This window comes from Carassius carassius, chromosome 34, assembly GCF_963082965.1.
Source record: "Carassius carassius chromosome 34, fCarCar2.1, whole genome shotgun sequence".
NCBI classification, from domain to species: Eukaryota; Metazoa; Chordata; class Actinopteri; order Cypriniformes; family Cyprinidae; genus Carassius; species Carassius carassius.
In genome coordinates this window covers 963,428-990,113 of record NC_081788.1, presented here as the reverse complement: position 1 = coordinate 990,113, position 26,686 = coordinate 963,428, and the positions used below count along the sequence as shown (strand labels likewise).

At 42.1% G+C, this 26,686-nt stretch overlaps 1 protein-coding gene across 1 annotated transcript in view; it reads left to right on the top strand.

Annotated features, from left to right (window-relative positions):
• The window catches only part of LOC132114624 (serine/threonine-protein kinase WNK2-like), an 85,740-nt gene that overhangs the window by 35,920 nt on the left and 23,134 nt on the right, over window positions 1–26,686 (top strand). Inside the window, 13 exon segments of the mRNA XM_059522840.1 lie at window positions 485–591; window positions 2,774–3,328; window positions 5,538–5,630; window positions 5,797–6,198; window positions 6,546–6,920; window positions 7,613–7,662; window positions 7,755–7,926; window positions 10,435–10,551; window positions 11,042–11,158; window positions 16,932–16,983; window positions 17,057–17,137; window positions 17,214–17,678; window positions 17,681–17,883. Of these exon segments, the coding sequence (XP_059378823.1) occupies window positions 485–591; window positions 2,774–3,328; window positions 5,538–5,630; window positions 5,797–6,198; window positions 6,546–6,920; window positions 7,613–7,662; window positions 7,755–7,926; window positions 10,435–10,551; window positions 11,042–11,158; window positions 16,932–16,983; window positions 17,057–17,137; window positions 17,214–17,678; window positions 17,681–17,883 (2,789 nt within the window).

Here is a 26,686-nt window from a genome sequence, read left to right as displayed (position 1 = left end):
AGTGTGCGTGTGTGAAGGTTTGTACACTATTGCATTCGTTTAAATATGAATCATTATTAATAAGTGAGCAGCAAATCAGCATATTAGAATGATTTCTGAAGGATCATGTGAAACTGAAGACTGGAGGAATGATGCTGAAAATTCTACCTTGATCACAGGAATAAATTACAGTTTACAATATAATGACATAGAAAGCTCTATTTACTGATTTTTTTCATCAGATAAATGCAGCCTTGGTTAGAAAGAAACTTCTTTAAAAAACAGTAAACAAAATCAAACCTACCTTTTGAAAAGGTAAAAAATATTCAAATATCAGACTGTTGTTAAAATATAGTCACAGACTCCCTTACAAATAGTTTGCATAACAATCTACAGTCATTTTACTCATTTTGTAACCATGTAAACTAAGAGACGAGTGATTCTGTCATATGTTTTGGTTGTGTTTGGAGCAGAATACTCCTAGTACATGTTTGTGTCTCTTTAGCTGACAGTGGCATCGGTTCAACAGTGTACTCGGACTCCCACAGCAGTGGTCTACACAGTGTCATATACCAGTCTTTACAGGAATCTGTCTCCACGGCAACCCAGGAGGTCTGTAGCATTCTTGTAATTGCATAGCTTTTAAATGTAGACCATTGTTTTATCATAATGACACGATGTTTGCAGCCGTCTTTTCACCTTGTCATCAACCACTTTGCCATTTTTGCCCTGTGGTTTCATTATTTTGCTTATGTAGCATACATGACACAGTCCCTGTTGTTCATTTGTCTGTTTTGTTAGTGGTGTTCACACTCATCTGTGCTCCAGACTGAATAATTCCTTAAAGTTGTGCAGCTTGTTGAGGAGAGATGTGCTGTTATTTTATCAGCTATCAGATGTGAAATATTAATCTGGATGATGACAAAATTACACAAAAATTTGAATAAAATAAATATATATCTTCAGAACAGAATCTTTTGAACAGCTGTCTTTTTTAAAAGTGGGATTTCTGCACCTGGGAAAAGACATGGCAATTAAAATCCTAAACACTTATTGACATTTTTTTATATTAAATATAGTGTATTGTACACATACACACACATTTCAGCCTATTCAAACATCATAACATTTTTCTCAAAAAAATGTACAAATCTAGTTTGTTGTGTCCTTTATTTGTTATGTGTTTTTAGCTCTATGCTACAGGTCCTTGTTTGCCATTTCATGATAATAGTTCAGAGAACTGGCTTTTCTTCCAGGGTGCACGTCATGAAAGCTCTTCTGTAAATGAGTTAATCAGAAGTCCTGAGTGTCTCCATTTCCTGCTCCGACCCACGAGTCCTTCCTCCTTTCAAATACCACCATTCAGAGACCAATCAGAGATGACAGAAGATGCATTCGGAAGTTATTGCTCCGGAAATTTGCTGCGTGCTCCTTGGCCTGTTACGACTCGTCACATATAGCGACACATCAGTTGGGCCATCCTCTGAGACAACAGGGGAGGTGTCTGTCTCCATGCCAAGACAGGGGCGTCGGCTTTCTTTAAGCCCCACCCCTCACCAGCCGTCGTCCCCATGTCAGGCCTGCCCATCGTTATTCCTGCTTGGGACATGTGCAGATGGAAGACATTCACCCGATTCTTCATGTATGCTTCCTCACATCCCTGATGTCCGCAGGGGCTTCTTCAGTGAGACCTCTGACCTCTCCCAGCTTAACAAATCTCTGGAGAGCATCACAGGCCACAAACATCAGCCTGCTCCTTTCTTTCTCAGAGCCCTGCCGATGAAGTCCGAAAGAGGGCAGTACCGGCCTGCCCGCAGCCACAGTGATGAGGGCCATGCCGTGGAGCCGCCTCATGATGACCTGACATCCCGTCGCAGAGCTAGTTTTTGTGCTGGCATGGTAGGTTGCTCCGTTCTGGACATGTTGTCACCCTGTCGCTTGAAGAGGAAATGCTCTGGATTCCTCCAGCCTTTGCAGTGGTTCTGCTGTTGCTGTAGGACTCTTCTGCTCTATGCTTCCTCTCAGCAGCTGTAACCGTACTTACCTGTCCCTTCTGCTATTCTCTAACAGAGGAGATCCCAACAATCCACTTTCTCCCTAAAACCTTCCCATTAACCATGCTTACGATATGCCTGATGTCATTCTGCTAAACTTCTTTATTAGTCTTTGGTTGTGTGTGGTCTGCATGGCTCTGTGTTACTCACTAAAGCAGCTGTCAGTGTGTGCCATTTTATTTGTACACAAAAATCCAGCATACTAGTCTTTGGGCCAGATTTAACAACAGCTTGCGGCAACACAAACCCACTTTTGGCTTTAAAAAATTTCTGTCAGTATTTACTAAAGACATGCGCTGAAAAATAAGAAAAGATATGGACAAAGTTATTTTTGCATATGCATTTGTAGGAGTTTCCCTTTCAGACACAAAGGGAGTATAGTATTCATGCAAGGCCATTTAGTAAGGTTTCCGGAAGTCAATATTAGCACTATTAATGCCCCCAAAAAGCATGTCTTAACCCATTTTGTGGCTTTGATGTTAGTAGATTACCTGCAGCTGATTATCATCGGCTTTATTTGTTTGCTACCTTATGCTAGATTGTGTAGACTGGCCATTATGAAGATGAACTGTGTTCTTTAATTTGACAGTAGATCAAGCACCGAACTTTCCACTCCCATCAGTGCTTTTATGGGATTGAGGTCTAAAGCGAGTAGCCCTCTTTATTAAATCTGGCCTATAGTTTGTGTTATGGAACGGAAGTGTGTGTGGTTTCTCATTAGTTTGTTTCCTCTTCTGCAGTCTTCTGTTCTGAGAGTCCAAAGCCAGGCTGCACCAGCTGCAGCTCAGCACATGCAGATGTTCACTCCTGCCTCCCCAGACATCACCGCGCAGGCCACCGGACAGATTCTGTCCACTCTCCAGCCACTGGCACTTCTGCAGAGCATCTCGACTGCACCACAAACAGTGAATCCAGAGCAGCTCATGCCTACAAATCAGACTGCGGAGTCGAATGTGCAGGCCCATGTGCACCGACCTGCAGCATTGCATCAGCCTGCCTCTGTGCCACAGAGTGCCACGCATCCGAGCTACCATCTTGCCACAGCAGAGCTAGCCAATGCACAGACACTTCCACCCATGCAGCAAACTGAACTCAGTCTCCCATCTAAAACAGAAGCAGCTCTGCTTGCAGATCAGAGTTTTCAGAGCGGAGCATCTCAAACACCCGTGTTACAACATTTGCAGCAACCAACTGTGAGTGCCACAACAGATGGGCAACACAGCGACTTCTCAAATGTGCAGCAAACTGCTCTTTTGCAGTTGAGCCAGACAGGCCCTGCACCACCTGTCCCACAGGTATGCTTGTTGTATGCATCTTAACTTTTATGTGAACCCCTTCATGCAATTCCCAGCTGTTTGAAAACTGCCGCTCAATACCACCTTCAGATGTGAATAGGGTTGCCACCTTCAATACAGAAAAATAAGGGACGCCTGGGGGGGCACGATGACCACAGATCCGATGACGTGCCAGTGGTGGTAAATCACAATTTAAAACATGTTTTCAGGCTGGAGCAGCCTCCGCCATTCTTTCAAATCGACTCTCTGCCAAGAGACCCGCCCTCCTCCGACTCTGATTGGCCGTGAACCTGAAACAAACCAATCAATCCAATGATGGCAGTGAGTATTACCCAATCAGGGGCTGAATAGGACGAGTCTTCATAGAATGCCGGTGGGATGATTTGCATGAGATGCTGCATTGAATACAACTCCGAAAATACGGGACAAACCCCGTCCCGTATTGATTCAAAATGGGACGCGCTATTTTATTCTCAAATACGGGACGATTCCTTATTTTAAGGGACGGGGGGCAACCCTAGATGTGAAACAAATATCATCATATCTTATATCTTGAACAAGTAGCAAACTGAATGGGATCAGTGTATAACAATCAAGTTTCAATGATGGATAACATTTTGTTTTTACTATTCTGTAATTGTAAGACCAGATCATTTCTACCCAAAAGCCACTCACAGTTCACAGACAGACAGCCTTTTTTTGCCTGTGGGAATGATTTAATTTAGGAATTTACATTTAGTCATTTTGCAGATGCTTTTATCCAAAGCGACTTACAATTGGGGGATACATAAAGCAATTCTTCTTAAAGAGGCAACAGACACAGGAACTGCTCATAATACCAAGTTTTAGACATTGTTCAAATAAGTACAAGAAAGAGAAGGAATTAATAAAGTGAATTTTTTTAACAATGAAGCCAAGTAGTTTTGAAAGGGATGAGTTTGCAGTTGTTGCTTGAAAATTGTCAGGGATTCAGCATTGCGGATCGGGTGGTAAGATTTCTCCACCAGACAGGAATAGTGAACGAATATTTTCTGGAAAGTGATTTTGAGCATCGATAGTGAGTGGAAGTACTGGGGTGCTGAGCCTGTGGCTGTTTTATATGCAAGCATCAATGTCTTGAACTTGATGCAAGCCGCAACCGGTAGCCAATGCAATGAGATAAAGAGAGGTGTAACATGGGCTCTTTTGGGCTCATTGAAGACCAGTCGTGCTGCTACATTCTGAATTATTTGTAGACGTTTGATTGTGCTTGATGGAAGTCCAGCCAGAAGAGCATTGCAGTAGTCCAGCCTAGAAATGACAAGGGCCTGGATAAGAAGTTGTGAAGCATGCTCCGTTAGAAAGGGCCTGATCTTTCTGATGTTGTGCAATGTAAACCTGCAAGATCGAACAGTCTTTGCAATGTGGTCTTTGAAGGTTAGTTGCCCATCAAAGGTTACACCAAGATTTCTGACCAAAGTTGATGGGGTAATTGTAGAAGAGCCTAGCTGAATGGACAAATCATACTGTAGTTTTGGAGTAGCATGGAAGACAAGAAGCTCAGTCTTTGCCAGGTTGTGCTGTAAGTGATATTCTTTCATCCATGCCGAGATGTCCGCCAGGCAGACTGAGATCCATGCAGCTACCTTTGGATCATCTGGTTGAAATGAAAGATAGAGCTGTGTGTCATCTGCATAGCAATGGTAGGATAATCTATGTGCCTGTTTGATGGTTCCAAGAACTGATCCCTGAGGAACACCAGTGACAAGTTGATGTGATACCAGTTTAGGATATTGTGACGTGTATGTTCCCGCAAGAAAACTTGGGACTATTAAGGCATCTAAGGGAGTTCAGAAACTGTTCTTACTGATATAGAGAACATTTAATGACTAACTTGTAAGACTAGTCTAAATGTTTGGAACACAGGGCTGCCCGATCCTGTTCCTGTAGATCTACCTTCCTACAGAATTCATCTGTGATAAAGTTTCCTGAAGATCTTAATGAGCTGGTTCATGTGTGTTTAGTTTGTCTAGAGTTGGAGCTGAACTTTGCAGGAAGGTAGATCTCCAGGAGCAGGGCTAGACACCCCACTTTAGACTAACAGTGACCAGACAAGACAAGACTGAAGAGTGGCCTACATCTGCAACCTTCTGTGTTTTCTTGAATCCTCTTGTTTTTCTCATTTTTATTTATCTTTTTCTATCCTGTTAACTCTCCATTGAGATAACAGCTAATGGACAGCTGGAATCAAGTAGGTCAGTCCACTTCCAGTCTGTTGACACAAACCATTCCACCTTCACAGGCACCAGCTTACCTCATACAGGTAAACCATACTTCCGGCTCTTCTGCTTGATTTGTGTAAAATTGTGTAAACAGTGCACTGTATAAAGGACATTTGACTGGCCAAAGCTAGCATGTGTTTAGTTCTTCTGATTGTGATGGTGGTTAATTAATCTCATGCTACACTGCACTTTTGTCTCCTCCTACAGTATCCTTCTCTTAACACAGCTCAGTCATTTGGGAGCCCTCTTCCTGGATGTGACTCACAACCTGCCTGCTTTCTCCCTGTGCAGTCATCCCTCAGTCTGCCTGTCCCGACACACCCCGACATCTTGCCAATGTCATGTTCGCAGATAGAGAGCTCTGCGTTAACCCTTTACCCCCACCTGTCCTCCACCTCCCCTATACCCACTCATTGTCCTGCTCCAGTTTCCACAGTGCACCAGTATCAGCAGGCCTACCCTGTTGCTCAGCAGCCCGCTGTAAACTCCATGGAGACTCTCTCCCAACATTCCCACAGTCAGGCCACACCCACAGTGCTCCACCCCTCTATAAACCCTGACTCTATGTGTGTCAGAGTCCCTCCCACTAAACAAGCTCCGCCCACTCAGGTAGGGTATATCAGTGCCTTAAAAGGATAGTTCACACAAAAATTAAAACTCTGTAATCATTTACTTGCCAAACGATATGACATTATTTGTATTTCTTTCCAAACACATTCATGAAACATATTCCTCCTGGCACACTGCATTTAGTCTAATGAACATAATTTGCATTCATATATACATTTTTTAATCACAATAGAAATATTTACTCCCATACTAATTCAGTAATAATATTCAAATTCAAATATTGTGAGTGTTTACCCAAAGATCATAGTTTCCAATTTTGACTATAGATTTGAAATAGTTTGAACTTGAACTATTCATGTATTTTGAAAAATCAAAAAATTTGCCAGCACCAAATTGTTCATGTGGACCAGAACTGTTCCTGTATATCTTATCACTACCGTGTCTCTCAGATGATGACACACTTGATTCCAGCTCCTGCCCATAGCTCCCACAGCAACCATGATGTACCTCAGCCTCCCACAGTACAGCAGCTCTCACCCTTCAGACCTGTCCTCAACACATTCAGCTCTGCTGTGCCCATGGACCAAAACCAGCCTCTTCAGCATGTCAGCCAAGCATCTTTACCCACCATCCCGCATGCTGGAGTCAGTGCCAGCCTGAGTCAGCAGAAGCATCTGGGCAGTGGCAGTGTTCCTCCAGCACAGCATCAGCAGCACAGCACCAGAGGATGTGGAGGAACCTCCACTGAAATATTCACGGAGGTGAAACTCTTCACTTCGGTATCTATACAGTGACAACATCAATAGGAATATAGGCTCTGTATTATAGAGATATATCATTTTGGATAAAGTCAAAGGCAGCAACTCATTCCACATCTTAGTGGAAAAGGCAATCCCATAATACAATGACAAGCTTCAAACACCATTAGAGATGTGTACAGTACAAGCAGCGGCCACGTCAATTAAGTATTATTGTCGTTTACAATCATGCAATCGTAAGTGTCATTTTGTAACCAGAGGATATTTTTCTTACCTCAGATGCTCTCATGCACCCAGATCTGGCAGCAAAAATGCTTAAATATTTACTTATTTTCTTGTTGGCTTGTTTTTACCAAAGTCTACATGGACAAACAAACTGTATGTGCATTGTAATAAATTTGAATTACAGGCATAAATTTGATTTGCATCATCAATCTTTACAGCTATAAACAATTTTGATACTGCGTTGCCTAGGTAATATTCTGTTCTACATAAAGTGGCAGTAATGCATAGATTTGCGTAGGGTAGATTATAAATAAATATATATTTTTTGGTTTAGTCCAATTAATGGACTATTTAAGTAAAAACTTGTGTGTGTGTGTGTATTTTTGTCTTTATATTTAGCCTAGCAAAATGGAATCTGTATTGGCATCATGTGTCATTGCCATTGAATTCATTGCCTTCTGGCACTTTAGGTTCATGTTCTTGATAAACAGACAGCACCAGATGGATCCATTTATGACAGGTGTGTTTCCCTGTTTATAGATCAGTGCCATATTCTCTTTTTCATCTTGCCTCATGCATGCAGTAGTGATTGGGTCTTTGCTTTTTTTACAGTATAAACACAGATGCCACATGCGGTAAAGGGATGAGCGATGGGAACGAGGCTTCCAGCAGGGCTCGCAGTGAATCACGAGTGCGAAAACTCAATCGCAAACTATCCCGCACACGCTCCCGCCAAGACAAGATTAACAGACCTAAACTTACCATGATCAAACAGATGCAAAATGTCCAAACATGATCTTAAAGGGATAGTTCATCCAAAAATTTTAAGTACCCCATGATTTGCTCACCCTCAATCCATTTTAGGTGTATATGACAAAATCTCATCCTCCATCCACTCCCATTATATAGCTTGAAATAGCCCTAACCATAACTCTGATTAGATGCGTCTGAAAGAAGAAAGTTATTCACACCTAGGAAGCCTTGAGGGTGAGGGAATCCTAGGCTAATTTTCATTTTTGGATGATCTATCACTTTAAGATGCTAGCTGTCAAAAAATAAAGTGATTTGTGAAGTTTATAATTGTTTGAGTGTTTCATGGGTTAAGGCTCAGACCTGAGTTCTGGTATTGCGTTTGATCGGACCAAGATGGCGTCAATGATGATGGCAGCCTCCGTGGTGTGCTCCGCAGATGTTTTTGTGTTTTTGTTAGTTTGTCCTGTCTTTAGTTATAATCTTGCAATTAGTTTCACCAGAGACGAAATTGCTAGACAATCGGCACTGCACATGCCCTCGTGAAGCTCAGGCAGTGCGGATTTCGAATGCCGTCTCCTATCATCCATCTGGCGAACCTCTGCTCTCTACTCAGCACAACAGACAAACTCCTTCTGCCCTTCCGGAAAAATTAAGATTTCTCTCACTCTGCTTCTCTGTGTTTCACGGAAACCTGGCTAAATGACACCATACTGGGCAGCACATTAAATCTGCAGAATTTCCAGTCTTTTAGAGCGGATCGTGATGCAGAATCAATGGGGAAATTGCACGGTAGTGGGACATGCTTTTACATCATTGAAAGTTGGTGGGTGTACAGATGTAACAGTGTTAAAGAAGATGTGCTGTCCCGATCTAGAAGCGCTCTTCTTTTACTGCAAGCCATTCTATTTGCCATAGAAGTTTTGCTCATTCATTCTAGTTAGTGTTTACATTCCTCCGCAAGTGCACATGAGCTCAGTTTTACATTGTAAACATACCTGGCAATAAAGCTCATTCTGATTCTGACAGACACAGAACAACAAAACCCACACTGTTTTAATCATTCTTGGGGACTTTAATAATTGAAAATCTCTTCCGTGAACTGCCAAAATACAGTTTTTGAAGCTCACACACAGAGAGACTGTAACATCTTATATCAGTTTCTGTGAAGATATGTGTATTCCTACCAAGACTCATCTAACTTACAACAGCGAAAAACTATGGATCACTGCAAAACTCCGACAACTCCGTCAGGCCAAAGATGCTTACAGGGAGGGGGACAATGTCTTGTATAAACAGGCTAAATACACACTGGAAAAGGAGATCAGAGTGGGAAAGAGGAATTATTCTGAAAAACTAAGGACTCAGTTCACTTCCAGTGAGCATCAGTGTGGAAAGGTCTAAAGGAAATTACCAACTACAAAACACCATCCTCCAGCACTCTGGAGAATCAACAACTGGCAGACGATCTGAATGAGTTTTACTGCAGGTTTAAAAAAATACCCCACACCCGGTGCCGGTGCTGGTGCTGGTGGTGGTGCTGGCCCACCTGAAGGACATTACTGGATCCTTGCTGGATCCTCTTCAGTTTGTTTACAGAACAAACAGGTCTGTGGACAATTCAGTCAACATGGGACTGGATTATGTTCTGCAACATCTAAACAGACAAGAGACTTATGTGAGGATCCTGTTTGTGGATTTCAGCTTGGCTTTCAACACCATCATCCCAACACTCCTCCTGCCCAAATTAACTTAGCTCTCCATGCCCACCTCCATCTGTCAGTGGATCAATAGCTTCCTGACAGACAAGCAGCAGCCAATGAGGCTTGGAAAATACACATTCAGCACCAGTATAGCCAACACTGGAGCACATCAGGGCTGCGTTCTCTCCCCACTGCTATTCTCCCTCTACAGCAGGGATGGCAAACTCCAGTCCTGGAGAGCCTCAGCCCTGCAGAGTTCAGCTCCAACCCTAATTAAAACACACCTTCCTGTAGCTTTTTGGTAACCCTTCAGACCTTGATTAGCTTGTACAGGTGTGTTTGATTAGGGTTGAAGTAAAACTCTGCAGAGCTGCGTCTCTCCAGGACAGACGTTCGCCACCCCTGTTCTACACCAACAACTACAAATCTAAAGACCCCTCTGTCAAGCACCTGAAGTTTGCAGACGACACTACACTCAACACACAGACTTAGTCTATACTTCAAATTTGCGCATAATATACCTGTACATACAAAACTGTCTATTGTAATACACCTGCACATACAATTGTCAATTTGTGTATTGTTATTCCTTATTTACTTATTCCATATTTACTATTTTATTTATTTATTCATTTTATCTGTGTTTTTTTTCTGTCACTGTCATCCTGTTGCACTATGGAAGCTTTGTCATGAAAACAAATTCCTCGTATGTGTAAACATACCTGGCAATAAAGCTCATTCTGATTCATATTGTATATAGGGAGATAGTAATATTAATTCATTCATTTATTTATTTTCTTGAAGTTCCTGTTGTTATATTCTCTGTGACTGTGTTACAGGTGTGTGACAAAGCAGACAAGATGGTGGAGTGTCAGCTGGAGACTCATAATCATAATATGGTGACATTCAAATTTGACCTTGATGGAGATGCTCTGGAGGAGATTGCCACATATATGGTGAGATCATCACCTCTACTTTCTCTCTCCCTACCCATATGCGCTTCTCTTCTTCAAACAAACAAATAGAAGTGATGTGTTTCAAACTCCTGGGCTAAAGTTTGAGGTTGCCATTTTTCTTTTGTAAACGCGCTGAGATTTGGAGTAGGAATGGGCCAAAACACTACAGTAATGATATAACCAGGTATTATTGCATGTTTAATCACATAAATTAAGTGCTCTTCATTTAATAATAATAAAAAATATATAAATAAAAAAAAACTTAAATGATTGCCTCTAAATTCTCTCGTGTTTTCTCATCACAAATGTGGTCAATTCTGTGGATAGTTGCATTACATCAATTGCATTTTCTTGATATGTGAAATGTTGTTCATGTTCAGTGTTCCTTATATTTAACTCACTGAATATTATTTGGGCATACTGTATCTGCTTGAGCTGGTTTTCTTAATGAGAGAAACAGATGACTGTGCTCTTGTTTCTGTTCCTCCAGGTTGACAATGAGTTTATTCTGTTGCTGGAGATGGAGATGTTCATCGAGCAGCTGAAGGAGATCATGGATAAAGCCGAGAACATTCTGATGCTCGTCGCAGCAGACTCCGGCCCGCAGGTCAGGCCCTGGATGGCAGATGATAGTGCTTTCTTAATACAAACTCAATTTAGACATTTTATTATCTGTTTATCTACTACTTAAGCTTTTTATTATTATTCTTCTTAGACTCAATTTCTGAAAACTCCTTTTCCTAGAGCTTTCAAGCTAGAACCACCAAACGCAGCCCCGCTCTTCAGAATGATCTGACTTAAGGTTTTCATAAAACTGAAGATTTTAAATAATAAAAATCCCATAGACTTACATTGAATAAATGTTCAGATGAGTCAAGACTATTCTAACTCCAACTGTCAAAATGTAAATGTAAAACAAACTGAAGCCCATTAGACTCAGGCTTCCCTTCTATGTACTATTTCAAATTTTTCCATTTAAACTCGTCTAATATTTCTAGTCTATCTATCTATCTATCTATCTATCTATCCTATAAACATGCTAATCATGTTAGAAACATACTAATAAAGTGATGTGACATATAGCCAAGTATGGTGACCCATACTCAGAATCCATTCTCTGTATTTAACTCATCCAAAGTGCACACACACAGCAGTGAACCCACACACACACACAAACAAACACACACACACACACACACACACACACACACACACGGAGCAGTGGGGAGCCAGTTATGCTGCGTCGCCTGGGGAGCAGTTGGGGGTTCGGTGCCTTGCTCAAGGACACATCAGTCGTGGTATTGCCGGTCCAAGACTCAAACCCACATTCCTAGGGTTAGAATTCAAACTCTTTAACCACTAGGCCACGACTTCCCCAAATGCTAATCATGCTAGCGACATGCTAGTAACTTGCTAATCATGCCAGAAACATGCCAGTAGCATGCTAATCATGTTAACAACATGCTAATAACAATTTAATCATGCTAGAAATAAATGCTAGTGACATTTTAATCAATTGCTAATAATGCTAGTGACATGTTAGTCATTTGTTAATCATGCTAGCAACATGCTAGTCATTTGCTAGTCATGCTAGCGACATGCTAGTCACTTGCTAGTCATGGTAGCGACATGCTAGTCACTTGCTAGTCATGCTAGCGACATGCTAGTCACTTGCTACTCATGCTAATGACATGCTAGTCACTTGCTAATCATGCTAGCGACATGTTAGTAACTTGCTAATCATGCTAGCAACATGCTAGCAACACCCTTTCAGACTAGGCTTTCTCAATCCAACTATTTTTTATCTAGTTATATGATAATGTGTAAACAGATTATTATCTCCCATATGGTGATTGACACCCAACTTAATATATGACATTTACCATCTGAATCTAATCATGTCAACAAATGAATCAGCTAGCTGTTTATTGTTTATTAAAGGAGCATATGATGCGATTTAAATTTTTCCTTTCTGTTTGGAGTGTTACAAGCTCTTGGTGAATAAAGTGGATCTGTAAAGTTCTAAAGACTAAAGTTTTAAATTCAAAGAGATATTCTTTATAAAAGTTAAGAGTCAACCACGCCCTCCTAAAATGGCTTGTTCTAACACACCCCCACATGTCTATGTCATGATGTGACCGCCGGTGCCATGTTATGGAGATGCTGTGTGTTTCGTTGTAAAAATGTGAAACTACTTTGTTTGGCCATTCTTAAAGAAAACACAACTAGAAATCAGTGGTTAAGTTGTATTTACAAAACTGTTCCAGAACAGTTTAAACCAAATATTTAGATGTGTGCAGCGCATTTTATGGAGGATGAGGACTGTTTCCTGAACCTGTAGCCTACTATGCTTCTTTGGCACAAAGGCTGTTTCTATAAAGTGGGGCATTTACAACTTTGCAAGGACAGCCTGGTGCTTCTGACTCACAGTCTGTAAGTTTGTTTTTTATATTTAAATAATTTGCCAAACAAGAGTTTTGAGCAGTGTAGAGTAGGCATGTTGCTTCTCCGATCACAAATGCATACATGGTTTTATGTTTATGCAGCACGATACGCAATGCATATAAAGTATAAGTCATTATAATGAGTAGGGGTGACCCCAAATAGTCGACGATTCGATGCTTCGATTCGAGGAGCCTGATTCGACTACCAATCTCACAGTCGAATATTCGCGGGCTGTTATGATTATGCCATTCTGTCTGTATGGGGGAGCTCAAATGTCTGATTTCACATAGAACTTGCTGTTTTCTCCCAGTAAGTTAATATGCAGCCTATTATGATAAAGTTGTGAATAAGAATCTGAAAAGAAAGAAGCTTCAAATAAATATTTTAAAGTGCGTGAATAAATCCAACCACCCCTATAGATTTATGTTTCACTTTCCATAATCCATGACCGACAGAGAAGCATCTTGGTGGCAGGGATTTAAAACTTTACCAAGACTCAAACTGTCACAGACAGAGACTGGATTTTTTCGATCAGGTAGGGTTCAAGTGATTTCAAAACATTTCAGCCGGTTTATATATATCGTGGATATATTATTTACCTGATATAAAATGCGTTTGGTGGAGTCAAGCACTTCATTATATTACTACGGTGATTATCTCTTTACCGCGCAGCACGAGTAGGACAAACAACAAAGCAGAATATTAATAACTATGATTGGGCTGTCACACACATACCATTATAATGAGAACACCATTATAATAAAACGCTGTGAATTTCTAGAGTTTAGCTGCTGTCTTTTTGCACATTGTTTCGTGAAGAACGAGTCCACAAAATGAGTTCATTCAGAGCCACGCAGACACGTTCATTTGCATTCGGGCTCTTTTTGTAGATAGCCTATAAGTCCTAATATTAACGTTATGTTGTATAAATAAAAAAGCGTATTCTACATGAAATTATGAGTTTAATCCCATTGATTAAAAACTTGCTATCAAATGCTCACTCTACTCGTCATCTTCAGCGCGTGCAGCTCAAAAAAAGAAATGCAGAACATTAATAACTACTGTCATATAGGCTAACCTTATAATGAGAGGACTATGGTAAAAATTGTGAATTGTTAGTTTTTCACTGACGTTTAGTGTTAACTATATTTTAATCAAAACATAAAAACATTATTTACCCCATTTGTATCTGCGAGGCATTTGTTACACATTTTCCCTGTTTGTGTTAATATCAGTAATTATGGCTGTCGAATGTCTGACTTAACTCAATGTATTTTGCCCTGCCCCCAAACATATGATTCGACTATTAGTCGAATACCAGCAAGATTTGAAAATTCCGATTCGACTATGAAAATCCTATTAGGGGACACCCCTAATAATCAGTAATTATGTCCCCACTGGATGCAACAAATGGCTCGTTTGTAATGGGTTTTATTGGTTTTGTCTCGTCTAATGATGTCCAGATCATGAACAAATCATTCTAATTAAATGGTTCTTCTTAGTGAACTGGTTGGAAAAGTAAAAATGAAAAAAATTATGCGTTTCAGAAAAGTGGGGCATACAGGAGAATAATGTACATTATATGGAAAATAGTGATTTTATATTATTTTTTTACCTTAAACCACATAAACACATTGCATTACATCAAATACACAAAATAATGTTCTGTTTAGCAACATCATATTGTTACGAAGAGAGTCAGAGGCGTTCGGATCCATTTGCAGAACTTTATTCAGAGAATGGTTGGACAGGTAGAAATCAGGAATGACGTCAGGTATGTTAGGGGTAACCAGAATCAAAAACAGAACCAAGCAGAGATCAGGGCAGGCAGCAGAGAATCAGAGTCGAAATACACAATCCAAGATCAGACACAGGAAGAACAAACACAAGGGGAAATGCTCGGAAATGCTAGACAGGCTAAACAAGACTTCGCAGTGAGTGCGAGTGATTGTGGTGCTTATATGTGTGTGTAAATGAGGTGCAGGTGTGGCAAGGAAATTGGCTGATGAATGAGGTACAGGTGTGGCCTGACTTGACTCTAGGAAGTCAACGGGGACCTGACTTGACTCATAAAGTTTAACTGCTGTTTTACTTGACTCTTGGGTGTTAGTGGTGACTTGACCTGACTCTGGACGGTCAGCTGTGACCTGACTAGACTCTGGGAAATCAAGAGTGAATTGATCAACAGGGACCTGACTTGACTCTGGGAAATCAACAGAGAACTGTTCAACGGGGACCTGACTTGACTCTGGGAAATCAACAGGGAACTGTTCAACGGGGACCTGACTTGACTCTGGGAAATCAACAAGGAACTGATCAACGGGGACCTGACTTGACTCTGGAAAGTCGACGGGGAACTGATCAACAGGGACCTGACTTGACTCTGGAAAGTCGACGGGGAACTGATCAACAGGGACCTGACTTGACTCTGGAAAGTCGATGGGGGCCTGACTTGACTCTGGGAGATCAACTGCGGCTGCCATCTTGTGCAGCGGTGCTTGGCTGGCGGCCATCTTGTGCAGCTGGGCTGGCGGCCATCTTGTGCAGTGGCGCTGGGCTGGCGGCTCTCTTGTGCAGCGGCGCTGGGCTGGCGGCCCTCTTGTGCAGCGGTGAGGGAGTGGCAGCCATGACGTGAGTGAGTCCAGGGTCGTGTGCCTCCGCCACACCCACAGTGAATGCTGAGCCAACAATCAGCAATGCATAGTCCATAAACTGACCAAGAGATGAGCGGGGACCCTCACTGATTACTCATGACCTTATCGGTTCATTTAGCCCATCACAAAAAAAGTAAATCAGCACAAAATCTGGCAGATAAGAGAAATAAGTGAGGCCTAAGTACTCTGGTACATAGTCCTCGAGTGATCCAGTGCCCTGCTTGAGGGCTAATAGGCTTGCCATCTCCATACCTGACCAGTGTCCATACGAAAAGCTGCTGGATCCTGATTGGCGAAGTCTTCTGTTACGAAGAGAGCCAGAGGCGTTCGGATCCATTTGCAGAACTTTATTCAGAGAATGGTCGGACAGGCAGAAATCAGGAATGGTGTCAGGTATGTTAGGGGTAACCAGAATCGAAAACAGAACCAAGCAGAGATCGGGGCAGGCAGCAGAGAATCAGAGTTGAAATACACAATCCAAGATCGTTTGGAAATGCTAGACAGGCTAAACAAGACTTCGCAGTGAGTGAGAGTGATTGTGGTGCTTATATGTGTGTGTAAATGAGGTGCAGGAGTGGCAAGGAAATTGGCTGATGAATGAGGTGCAGGTGTGGCAAGGTGATTGTGATGCAGTGACTCATGGGAGATGTAGTTTGGGTGTGGTGGAACAGCATGAGAGGTGCTAGAGTCCAAGTGATGATATGGTGACATCTGGTGGTTGATGGGTGGAATGGTCCTGAGTGGAGTGCCCTCTACTGAAGTTCATGGGCACTCCAGCTAATGATTGTGACACATATGACCCCTTTAATATTATTGTTATTAATGTTAATAACAGTGCCTTTAGCCAAAACAGCAGGGGTTCTTTTTACCCCAGATACCATACTTTTACATATTTTTCCATCATTAAAAAACAGCTTTTGATTACCTTGAACAAAACCGAAAATCACTGAATATATTCAATAATGTTATTGATTCTCGTTTACTACATAAATAGATGACACTTTAGATATTAGTAAAATAAGCGCAGAATCAGCTTTGTGTTGCTAGCAGTGATCTTGTCAAGACTTAGACACATTTCCATGTGTGTAGTGAAATGTGAATGTTTAGGAAAATTCTGCTGTTAGTTTTTGTTCCATCTAGTGATTAAGAGGAAAATAAAATCAAATGCACCTTTTACCCTGCTGTGTCTTTAGGTTGTACCCTTCTGTGTAAATGAAAATGTGTGTCATTTCTGTGCCACTAGCATCACCAAACAGAACTGAACTTGTCTTCTGTATTCAGGGGTCAAAACCTGAGCGCACAGAGTCTGACCAGCTAGTCTACAAACAGAACTGTAAGACCATGACAAATCTCACTGTAACTACTGTAGAATGAGCGTTTAACCCACAGTCTGCCTTGACTTGTAGTGCTTCACACCGGAAAGCGCTGGTTCATCATCTGTCCTGTGGCTGAAAGGGCTGTGCCTGACAGAGAAGAGACTGCCTCCAGTAATTCAATAATTTTTAGCAGTAACTCATATGCACTTGCAAATGATTATCTCACACTATCACTTGTGTTTTCTAGACCCAGAAAACTCCTCTACATCTCAGGTACAGGATGTCAACACAGCACATGCCAAACCTCAGAAGCAGCCATCATTGCCACAGGCATCTCTCTCTGAGGTCGCTCCGTTGGCCGAGGGCACTCAGGGTGTCTGTACGTCGGGTGTTTCTGACATCCCGTGCTGCCCCCTTGTGCCTCCTGTTTTAATCAAAGTTGCAGCTCAAAAAGCAGTGGAGGGCCCTCAACAGCCTGTGGCCCAAATCAGCAGCCCCAGTGCAGAGCCACCTGTGAGCCAGACCAAGCCTGTGGTGCTGCAGCAGCCCACTCCACAGGCTTCTGTCACCAGCGGCCAATCTCAGCCTCAGAGCTTCACAAATCTGCCCCAGAGCCCCACCCGTCAGCCTCAGAGCTCCACCCATCCACCTCAGAGCCCCACCCATCAGCCTCAGAGCCCCAACCATCAGCCCGAGAACACCCTGCAGGTGCAGCCGGGGAATCAGACGGGGAAGGGCCGCCCAGGCTGGAGTTTGCAGACAGAACCATAAAGACACTGGATGGGAAACTGCGAATCCTTTTGTACCAAGAGTACCACACCTCGCAAACCGCAAGCTTGGCCTCTGAGCCGCCTGGATCACCTCCGCTGTCCGACAGCCAAGGCAGTGATGGAGCTGTGAGGAATGCAGAAAAACTGGTACAATCAATCCTCCTCACATTTGCTTTTACATTATTTTGATACATACTTCTTTTGGTATTATGCATGAGTGGTACAGTAGGTAACTGTGCTCCAGTCAGTTCAGGTATTAAACTGAATCAAGTTATCAGTGCTGATTCATGAGACTTTTTGACGGATTTATCAGTTCAATCAGGACCACTTCTGTCAAGTATATTTATGACAATTATAATTGCATACAGTTAGTGTTGGCGGTATGGTTATGTTCTGGGCAACACTCCACACACCTGTCCATGCAGCCATGCTTGGACAGAGCAGGGAGAGCAGCAAGACAAACCCCCCTGGGGTACAGAACAGGACCATTATAAGCATATATAGTTACAATTGATGAAGAGACTGTAAAGAAAGAACAGATCGGATTACAGGTTCAGTTGGTGGAGTTGGGGTTGGGGTTGGAGGAGGAAGTTAATTGCAAGTAGCGATGCAATGGAAGAGACGCTGAAGAATGGGAATTTAAATAGGTCGCAGGTGATAGGTGTCAAGACTGGATTGGTACACGTCAGGAAAAGCTGACTGTCAGCTGATGCAAGCGTGACTAACGTGGCCTGACTGAACTAACGCGTTGCTCGATGAGAATAGAATCATAAGAGCAGTTCATTCATAAGTCACGCTTCACTTGATCACATGTATAATGTTTTTGTTATGTGCAACTAGAAAACTAAAAAATAAATGTATAAAAATTTTTTTTTTCAAAATGGCACTGATGATGATGGCAGCATCTGTGGTGTGCTCCACAGTTGTTGTTGTTGTTGTTTTTTGTTTGTTTGTCCTGTCTTTAGTTATGTCCCTGCAATCAGTTTCACCAAAGACAAATTGCTGGACATTCGGCACTACACATCACCCGATATATTACAGGTTTTCAATTATTCTGATCTTTTCCTGGACATAGTAGTTGGCAGTGCAGCTGCGCTGATCAAGTGCTTCAGGATGCGCAGAAGGGGGAAGGAAGCCATCACTCTCGTGAAGCTCAGACAGTGCAGATTTCAAATGTCACTGCCTAGCATCCATCTGGCAAACCACGCTCTATACCCAACAAAAGGGACAAACTCCTTCTACTCTCACAGACAAATAAGGATTTCTCAAACTCTGCTGCTCTGTGTTTCATGGAAATCTGGCTGAATGACGCCATACTGGACAGCATGTTAAATCTGCCAAGTTTCCAGCTGTTCAGAGTGGATTGCAATGCAGAATCAACTGGGAAATTGTGTGTTGGCGGGACATGCTTAGTTAACAATTGAACATTTACATTTAATGATTTAGCAGACGCTTTTATCCAAAGCGACTTACAAATGAGAACAATAGAAGCAATCAGATCAACAAGAGAACAACAACAGTAAACAAGTGCCATGCCAAGTCTCAGTTAGTCTAGTACCAAACTTTTTTTAATATATGAAAGACCAGAAAGTCCTAGTATTAGTTGGTTAAGTGCTGGGGAAAAAGAAAGTGTCTTTAGATGTTTCTTGAAAATGAGTAAAGACTCAGCTGTACGAATTGAGATTGGGAGGTCATTCCACAAACTGGGCACAGTCCAGGAAAAGGTCCGTTAGAGTGATTTTGAACTTCTTTGGCATGGCACCACAAGGCGTCATTCACTTGCAGAGCGCAAACTTCTGGAGGGCCCATAAGATTGAACTAGTGAGTTTAGGTAGGTTGGTGCCGTGCCAATGGTCGTCTTGTAGGCAAGCATCAGTACCTTGAATTTGATGCGAGCGGCTACTGGTAGCCAGTGTAACCTGATGAGGAGAGGAGTAAGGTGAGCTTTTTTTTGGTTCATTGAAGACAACCCTCGCTGCGGCATTCTGGACCAATTGCAGAGGCTTGATAGTAGGAAGTAGATGCAGGAAGGCACGCCAGGAGAGCAGTACAATAGTCCAGTCTGGAGAAAACAAGAGCTTGGACAAGAAGTTGGGTGGCTTCCTCTGACAGGAAAGGTCTAATCTTCCTTATGTTGTATAAGGCAAATCTGCAGGACCGGGTCGTTGTAGCACTGTGGTCTGTGAAGCTTAAATGATGATCCTTCACAACTCCTTGGATTCTGGCTGCCCTGGAAAGAGTTGACGAACCCAGCTGTATAGAGAAGTTGTGATGAAACGATGGGTTAGCTGGAACCACCAGCAGCTCTTTCTTAGTAAGGTTGAGCTAAAAGTGATGGTCATTCATCCAGCTAGAAATATCACTCAGACAGGCTGAAATGCGAGCAGCTACCGTCGGGTCATCTGGTTGGAATGAGAAGTAGAGTTGAGTGTCATCAGCATAGCAGTGATAAGAAAAGCCATGCTTCTGAATGACAGATCCTAATGACGTCATGTAGATGGAGAAGAGAAATGGTCCAAGTACTGAGCCTTGAGGAACCCCAGTAGCAAGTTGTTGTGTCATAGAAACTTCACCCCTCCAAGACACCCTGAAGGATCTATCGAAGAGGTAGGACTTCAACCACGGGAGTGCGGTTCCAGAGAACTCTTTCTGAGGGTGGACAAATAATCTGGTGATTAACGGTGTCAAAAGCAGCAGACAGGTCCAGTAAGTTGAGTACTGAGGATTTTGAAGCTGCTCTTGCTAGTCGCAGGGCTTCAGTAACCGAGAGCAGAGCAGTCTCAGTTGAGTGGCCACTTTTGGAGCCAGATTGTTTGCTGTCCAGGAGGTTGTGCTGTACAAGGAATAAAGAGAGCTGGTTGAACTCAGTTTGCTCAAGTGTCTTTGCAATGAATGGAAGCAGGGATACCAATCTGTAGTTTTCTAGAAGCGCTGGATTTAGAGATGGTTTATTAAGCAGTGGGCTTACCCGACCCTGCTTAAATGCTGAGGGAAATGTTCCAGAGTGAAGAGAGGAATTGATAATGTGAGTAAGTGAAGGTATGACTGAAGAAGAGATCTCTTGAAGAAGGTGAGTGGGAATCGGATCAAGTGGACAAGTAGTAGGATGATTGGACAGGATAAGTTTGGAAACATCCATCTCTGAGAGTGGAGAGAAGGAGGAGAGAGAATGTGCATTGTGAAGTTATCCTCAGTCTGCGTTGTGGAGAATTGGTCTGTGATGGCTCTTGTCTTATTTGTGAAGAAAACTGCAAAGTCGTCAGCTGTAAGAGTAGATGGAGGAGGAGGTGGAGGCGGATTAAGAAGAGAAGAGAAAGTTTTGAAGAGTGTCTGAGCGTCACAACAGTTGTTAACTTTGTTGTGATAGTAGGATTTTAGCAGTGAATTCATTTGCAGAGAAGGAAGAGAGGAGAGACTGATACACATTGAGGTCGGTAGAGTTTCCTGATTTATGCCATTTCCTCTCTGCAGCCCTGAGTTTAGAGCGATTTTCACGGAGAACATCGGACAGCCAGGGGGCAGATGGGGTGGTGCATGCTGATCTAGACGATAGTGGGCAAAAGTTGTCCAAGCAAGAGGTTAGAGCGGAGCAAAGAGTGTCCATAGCACTGTTCGTGTCCAGAGCTGAAAACTAAGAGAGTGAAGGAAGTGAGGATGAAACCACAGAAGAAAGACGAGATGGAGAGAGTGAGCATAAGTTCCATAGAAAGGTGACCTGTGTTGGAGTGTGTGCCACTTCAGGAGGAACTGCTAGGTTAGCAGTAATGAAGAAGTGGTCTGAGGTGTGCAGTGGAGCAACTGAAGAGTTGTCCACAGAGCAACAGCGTGTGTAGATGAGGTCCAGTTGGTTGCCTGATTTGTGAGTCTCTGTAGTAGACACTCGCTTGAGATCAAAGGAGGCGAGCAGAGTGTTGAAGTCAGCAGCATGGGGTTTATCTAGGTGGATGTTGAAGTCACCAAGCAGTTCCAGATGAGTACCATCTTCAGGAAAGTTTGATAGCAGCACATCCAACTTCTCCAAGAAGTTTCCCAATTGACCTGGGGGAAAATAAATGTCAGGGTGGGTTACAGTAATGGCATGTGATTAAAATGAACCGTTACCTGTAAGTGATGGTTGAAGATCAAATTTCCATCATTTTGCTATAAGGAGACCAGTACCTCCACCCCTCCCAGTCATACAAGGAGTGTGGGAACAACTGAATTTAGTGGCGAGGGCTGCGGGAGTGGCAGTGTCTTCAGGTTTGATCCAAGTCTCAGTTAGTGCCATGAGGTTGAGACCGGAATGAGTAGCAATAGAAGAATCGAAGTCTGCTTTGTTAACAGCAGACTGGCAGTTCCAGAGACTAACTGGAATAGAGAGTGTAGTTGTTGTGGTCAGAGGGACTGGCCATAGATTTGTCGGATAGACCTTCCTTCGACGGACATTGCGTGCTCTCCGAGTGTTAGTAGTGATAGTAGAGATCTGAAAGCACATAGTGACTACAAGTGACCTAAATAAGTATTTGAGAACAAGCTATACAAAAAGAAAAGAAAGGGGCGAAAAGCAATACTCAAGTGCCTTGTCTGTGTCCTTGCTTGGTGGAGTCGCGCAGGTAGAGTCGATTGTCTTTACACTCATCGGTCTTCGCACGAGGGCTGCCATGACCGCTGCAACGGTGAAACTTACCAATTTTATATTTGCCTGATTACCTGTGATTGAAGTCAGCTAACCATGCCTTGCTATTTAGCAGACCGAAACTTTCCTAACAACGACGATCAAGCAGTAGTCTAATGAGAAAACGAGGCAAAACACTTACAAACTGCTGTCCTTATCTGTTGCTGGCTGTTTTTTCTGACAAGGGCTTCCAAAACAGCTAATTAAGTACTTTCACTGTCTTTGGACATGCCTCACTATTTAGCAGACTCAAACTGGGAAGTCCCGTGATAGGCAAACGCAAAAGCAAGCGCCACTTGAGCACACCAACAACACACAAACTTAAAGAATATCAAACAAAATACAAAACCAAAAATCAGTACTAGAAGAACTAATAAATATTAAAAGTAAAAGCAAAAGGCAAGAACAAACAGATTGCTAAAATGGAGCAAGTCCAGACAATGTTTCATTTCAGTAGACAATGTTCTCCACTCTAGTATGCATATGTTTGTCTCTTTCTGGTGTTATGTGCGAGAGTCTTACAGAGTCTTTTTACACATTTCCCATTTCTTGTTTTCCATCTCAGTGATAAGACTGCTGTCAACAGTCTCTGAAAATGGTTTGATTTCTTTGTTTCTCTTTTCCATTGTCCATTTATTTCAATTTGGACAGCTTATCTGTTGTTGCATTTTCCTAACTTTCTCTTAAAAATGCCTTTCTATGTGACCATCCTTTCCACATGCATGACAGACAAAGCTTTGATGAGGTCTCTCTTTGTCTTGACAGTGTCTAGCAATGTGACCAGCTTTTCCACATGCATAACAGTATGAGTAACACCTGAATTTACTCTTTCTAATCTCTTTGGTCTCTGATGGAAACCATTTGATAATCTAGAAAGTTCTCTTCCGCCAAAGGCAGCAACTGGTTGACTAGATTCTGAAACTTTCATTTGACTTTTTGCATGAAATCAGAATTAGCTTTATTCGCCAGGTGAGCGCAAAAACACAAGGAATTTGTTGTGTTTTTTAAGGTGCTCCTGGTACATACAAACATACAGTACATGCATATATACACATCTGGCATGAGACCAAAAAATAAAAATACATTTAGCAAGATTTAGCAATAAATAATATGAAATAATCTGGAAAAGTATATTGATTTATGTACAGATTTGTGCATTTTTACTCTATATTAAACTGTATAAATAGAGATATGCATATGTATTTACATAATACTTGAGAAGACAATAATTTAAGTGGTAGAATGATTTACGGAAATGAATTACAGAACACAGACTTACAGAAAACACAGGTAATGATTCATATGTTAGCTGTTCAAGTTGGAGATGGCATGGGGGAAAAACTGTTTTTCTGTCTAGATGTTCTAGTGCCCAGAGATCTGTAGCGTCTGCCTGAGGGGAGAAGTGCAAACAGGTTGTGTCCAGGTTGAGAAGGGATTTTGTTACCTGATGATGTTACCTGCCCGTTTCTTCACTCTGGAGTTGTACAAGTCCTGAAGACTGGGCAGGTGCATACCAATGATCCTTTCTGATGTCCTAACAGTCCGTTGCAGTCTTCTTAAATCTGATTTGATGGCTGACCCAAAACAGACAGTTATAGAAGAGCACAGAACCGACTCAATAATAGCCGACTAAAACTGTGTTATCTGTGCCTGTGGCAGGTTGAACTTTTTCAGCTGATGAAGGAAGTACAACCTCTGCTGGGCCTTTTTCACAATGGAGTCAATGTGAATGTCCCACTTCAGGTCCTGAGAAAATGTTGTTCCCAGGAAGCTGAATGACTCCACTGCAGTCACAGTGCTGTTCATGATGGTGAGTGGGGGGAGTGCAGGGGGGTTTCTCCTGAAGTCCACGGTCATCTCCACAGTTTTGAGCATGTTGAACTCCAGGTTGTTGTGACTGCACCAGTTGAGGGAGAAAGGCAGTGGGGAGAGAACGCAGCCCTGAGGAACTCCGGTATTCTGAAGTTTCTATTCTAGAGTTTATTCTGAAGGATGTCCGGGATGATAGTGTGAAAAGCAGAGTTGAAGTCCAAAAACAAGATCCTAAGTCAAGTCAAGTCAAGTCAAATCACCTTTATTTATATAGCGCTTTATACAAAATACATTGCTTCAAAGCAACTGAACGACATTCATTAGGAAAAACAGTGTGTCGATAATGCAAAATGACAATTCATCATTGAATTTAGTGATGTCATCTCTATTCATTTTAAATAGTGTCTGTGCATTTATTTGCAATCAAGTCAATGATACGATATCGCTGTAGATGAAGTGACCCCAACTAAGCAAGCCAAAGGCGACAGCGGCAAGGAACCGAAACTCCATCGGTGACAGAATGGAGAAAAAAACCTTAGAAAAGCCTGAGAATCCAGGCTCAGTTGGGGGGCCAGTTCTCCTCTGATCAGTCGAAACCAGCAGTTCAATTCCAGGCTGCAGCAAGAATCATCTGTTTCCTGTGGTCTTGTCCTGGTGGTCATCTGAGACAAAGTCTTTACAGGGGATCTGTATCTGGGGCTCTAGTTGTCCTGGTCTCCACTGTCTTCTAATGATGTAGCAAGTACATCGGGCGTTATGGTAAGTGTTCCCAGTTCCGGTTTACCTAATTAATGCAGCCAAAAATTCTTTAACAGATTTGGATATTAAAAGCACATTAGTATGTTATGTGTAAGCCAGGTTAAAGAGATGGGTCTTTAATCTAGATTTAAACTGCAAGAGTGTGTCTGCCTCCCGAACAATGTTAGGTAGGTTATTCCAGAGTTTAGGCGCCAAATAGGAAAATGATCTGCCGCCCGCAGTTGATTTTGATATTCTAGGTGTTATCAATTGCCTGAGTTTTGAGAATGAAGCGGACGTGGAGGATTATAATGTAACTAAGTACCTGGTTTGTCCAGATGTTGGAGGATATAGTACAATCCCATATTGACTGCATTATCCATGGACCTGTTTGCTCGGTAAGCAAGGGTCCAATAATGTCCTTCAAGTACCCCAGCACCAGTCTCTCGAATTACTTCATGACCACAGTTGTTAAAGCAACAAGTCTGTAGTCATTAAGTCCTGTGATTTTTGGTTTCTTGGGTAAGGGGATGATGGTGGAACATTTGAAGCAGGAAGGGACTTCACACAGCTCCAGGGATCTGTTGAAGATCAATGTGAAGAATGATTAAAACAGAGTTTGGGTGTTGTTGTTCTGTGTCTGTGATCAGATCAGCAAGTTTCTGTCAAGCTGAGCTCAAGTGCGCCTGCGGAGGCATGTAAACACTCATGAGAATGAGAGCAAAAGTCCTGTGGTGAATAGAATGGGTTACAGTGGAGTTATTCAATTTAAATCCAAATCCAATCTGACTCCATTTTAGTATGACCTCGAATTTAGGTTGAAAGGCAAATTGGTTGTTTGCCTGTCTTTAATTATTTTTATTCTTCTTCTGACATTTGATTATTCTAATTTAATTCTTTACTTTATATTTACTCGTTCATTAGGAATCTATGTCGCTCAGGGTGTCCCACGACAGCCGTTCTACGTGTGCCCACCGATCACAAACTCGCCAGTCAAAACTTTAGCCAGAAGTTATGACTAATACTATTTAATAGGTCGCCCATGCTTCCCATTCTTTAAATAGTGTTTCTGTTTAGTCCCCCACAGTTACCAATGTACAACTTATTTAAAGCTCAAAATAATAATCAGTGGTTATGCTAGCACTATCTGTCTAGACAACTTAAGTACAACTTAATTAATGCTGAGACAATAACCAGCGAACTGAGTACAGCTAAACTAAAGTCAAGTGGTTAGTCATAAATTTAAAACCTCACCTGATGTGCCCTATGCTTCAGCTAGCCTGAGATTAAGTATGCACTTAACCCTGGACACAGATTTGCAGAAACATACGCCTTCACTTAATCTACTTGAGGAAATAATTTCAGAGTAAGTCAGAATAAATCAAATGTAACAATTTATTATCAGTAAGGTAAGTATTATGCCAATTACAAAGCTAATTCAGAGATATCTAATCAATACAAGACATCAAATTCTCAAAGATGTATCTAAGAGTAAAAGATGCATACATGACTTTTAGAAAAATACCTAGTATGAAGTATGTGGACACACTTCATGCTATGGGTTTAGTCTTGCTACAGAAGGCCCTGATACTCTTGCAACATTTCTTTAAGTACCTTGAGACAGAAACTAACAATTGGAATTTGCATTAACTCAGGTCCCAAACCTGGGTGGTTTACAACTCAATGGGAACAGAAGGTAATTTACATGGAGGACCCTGGGAAAGGGCACTCCCATTACAGTAAGCA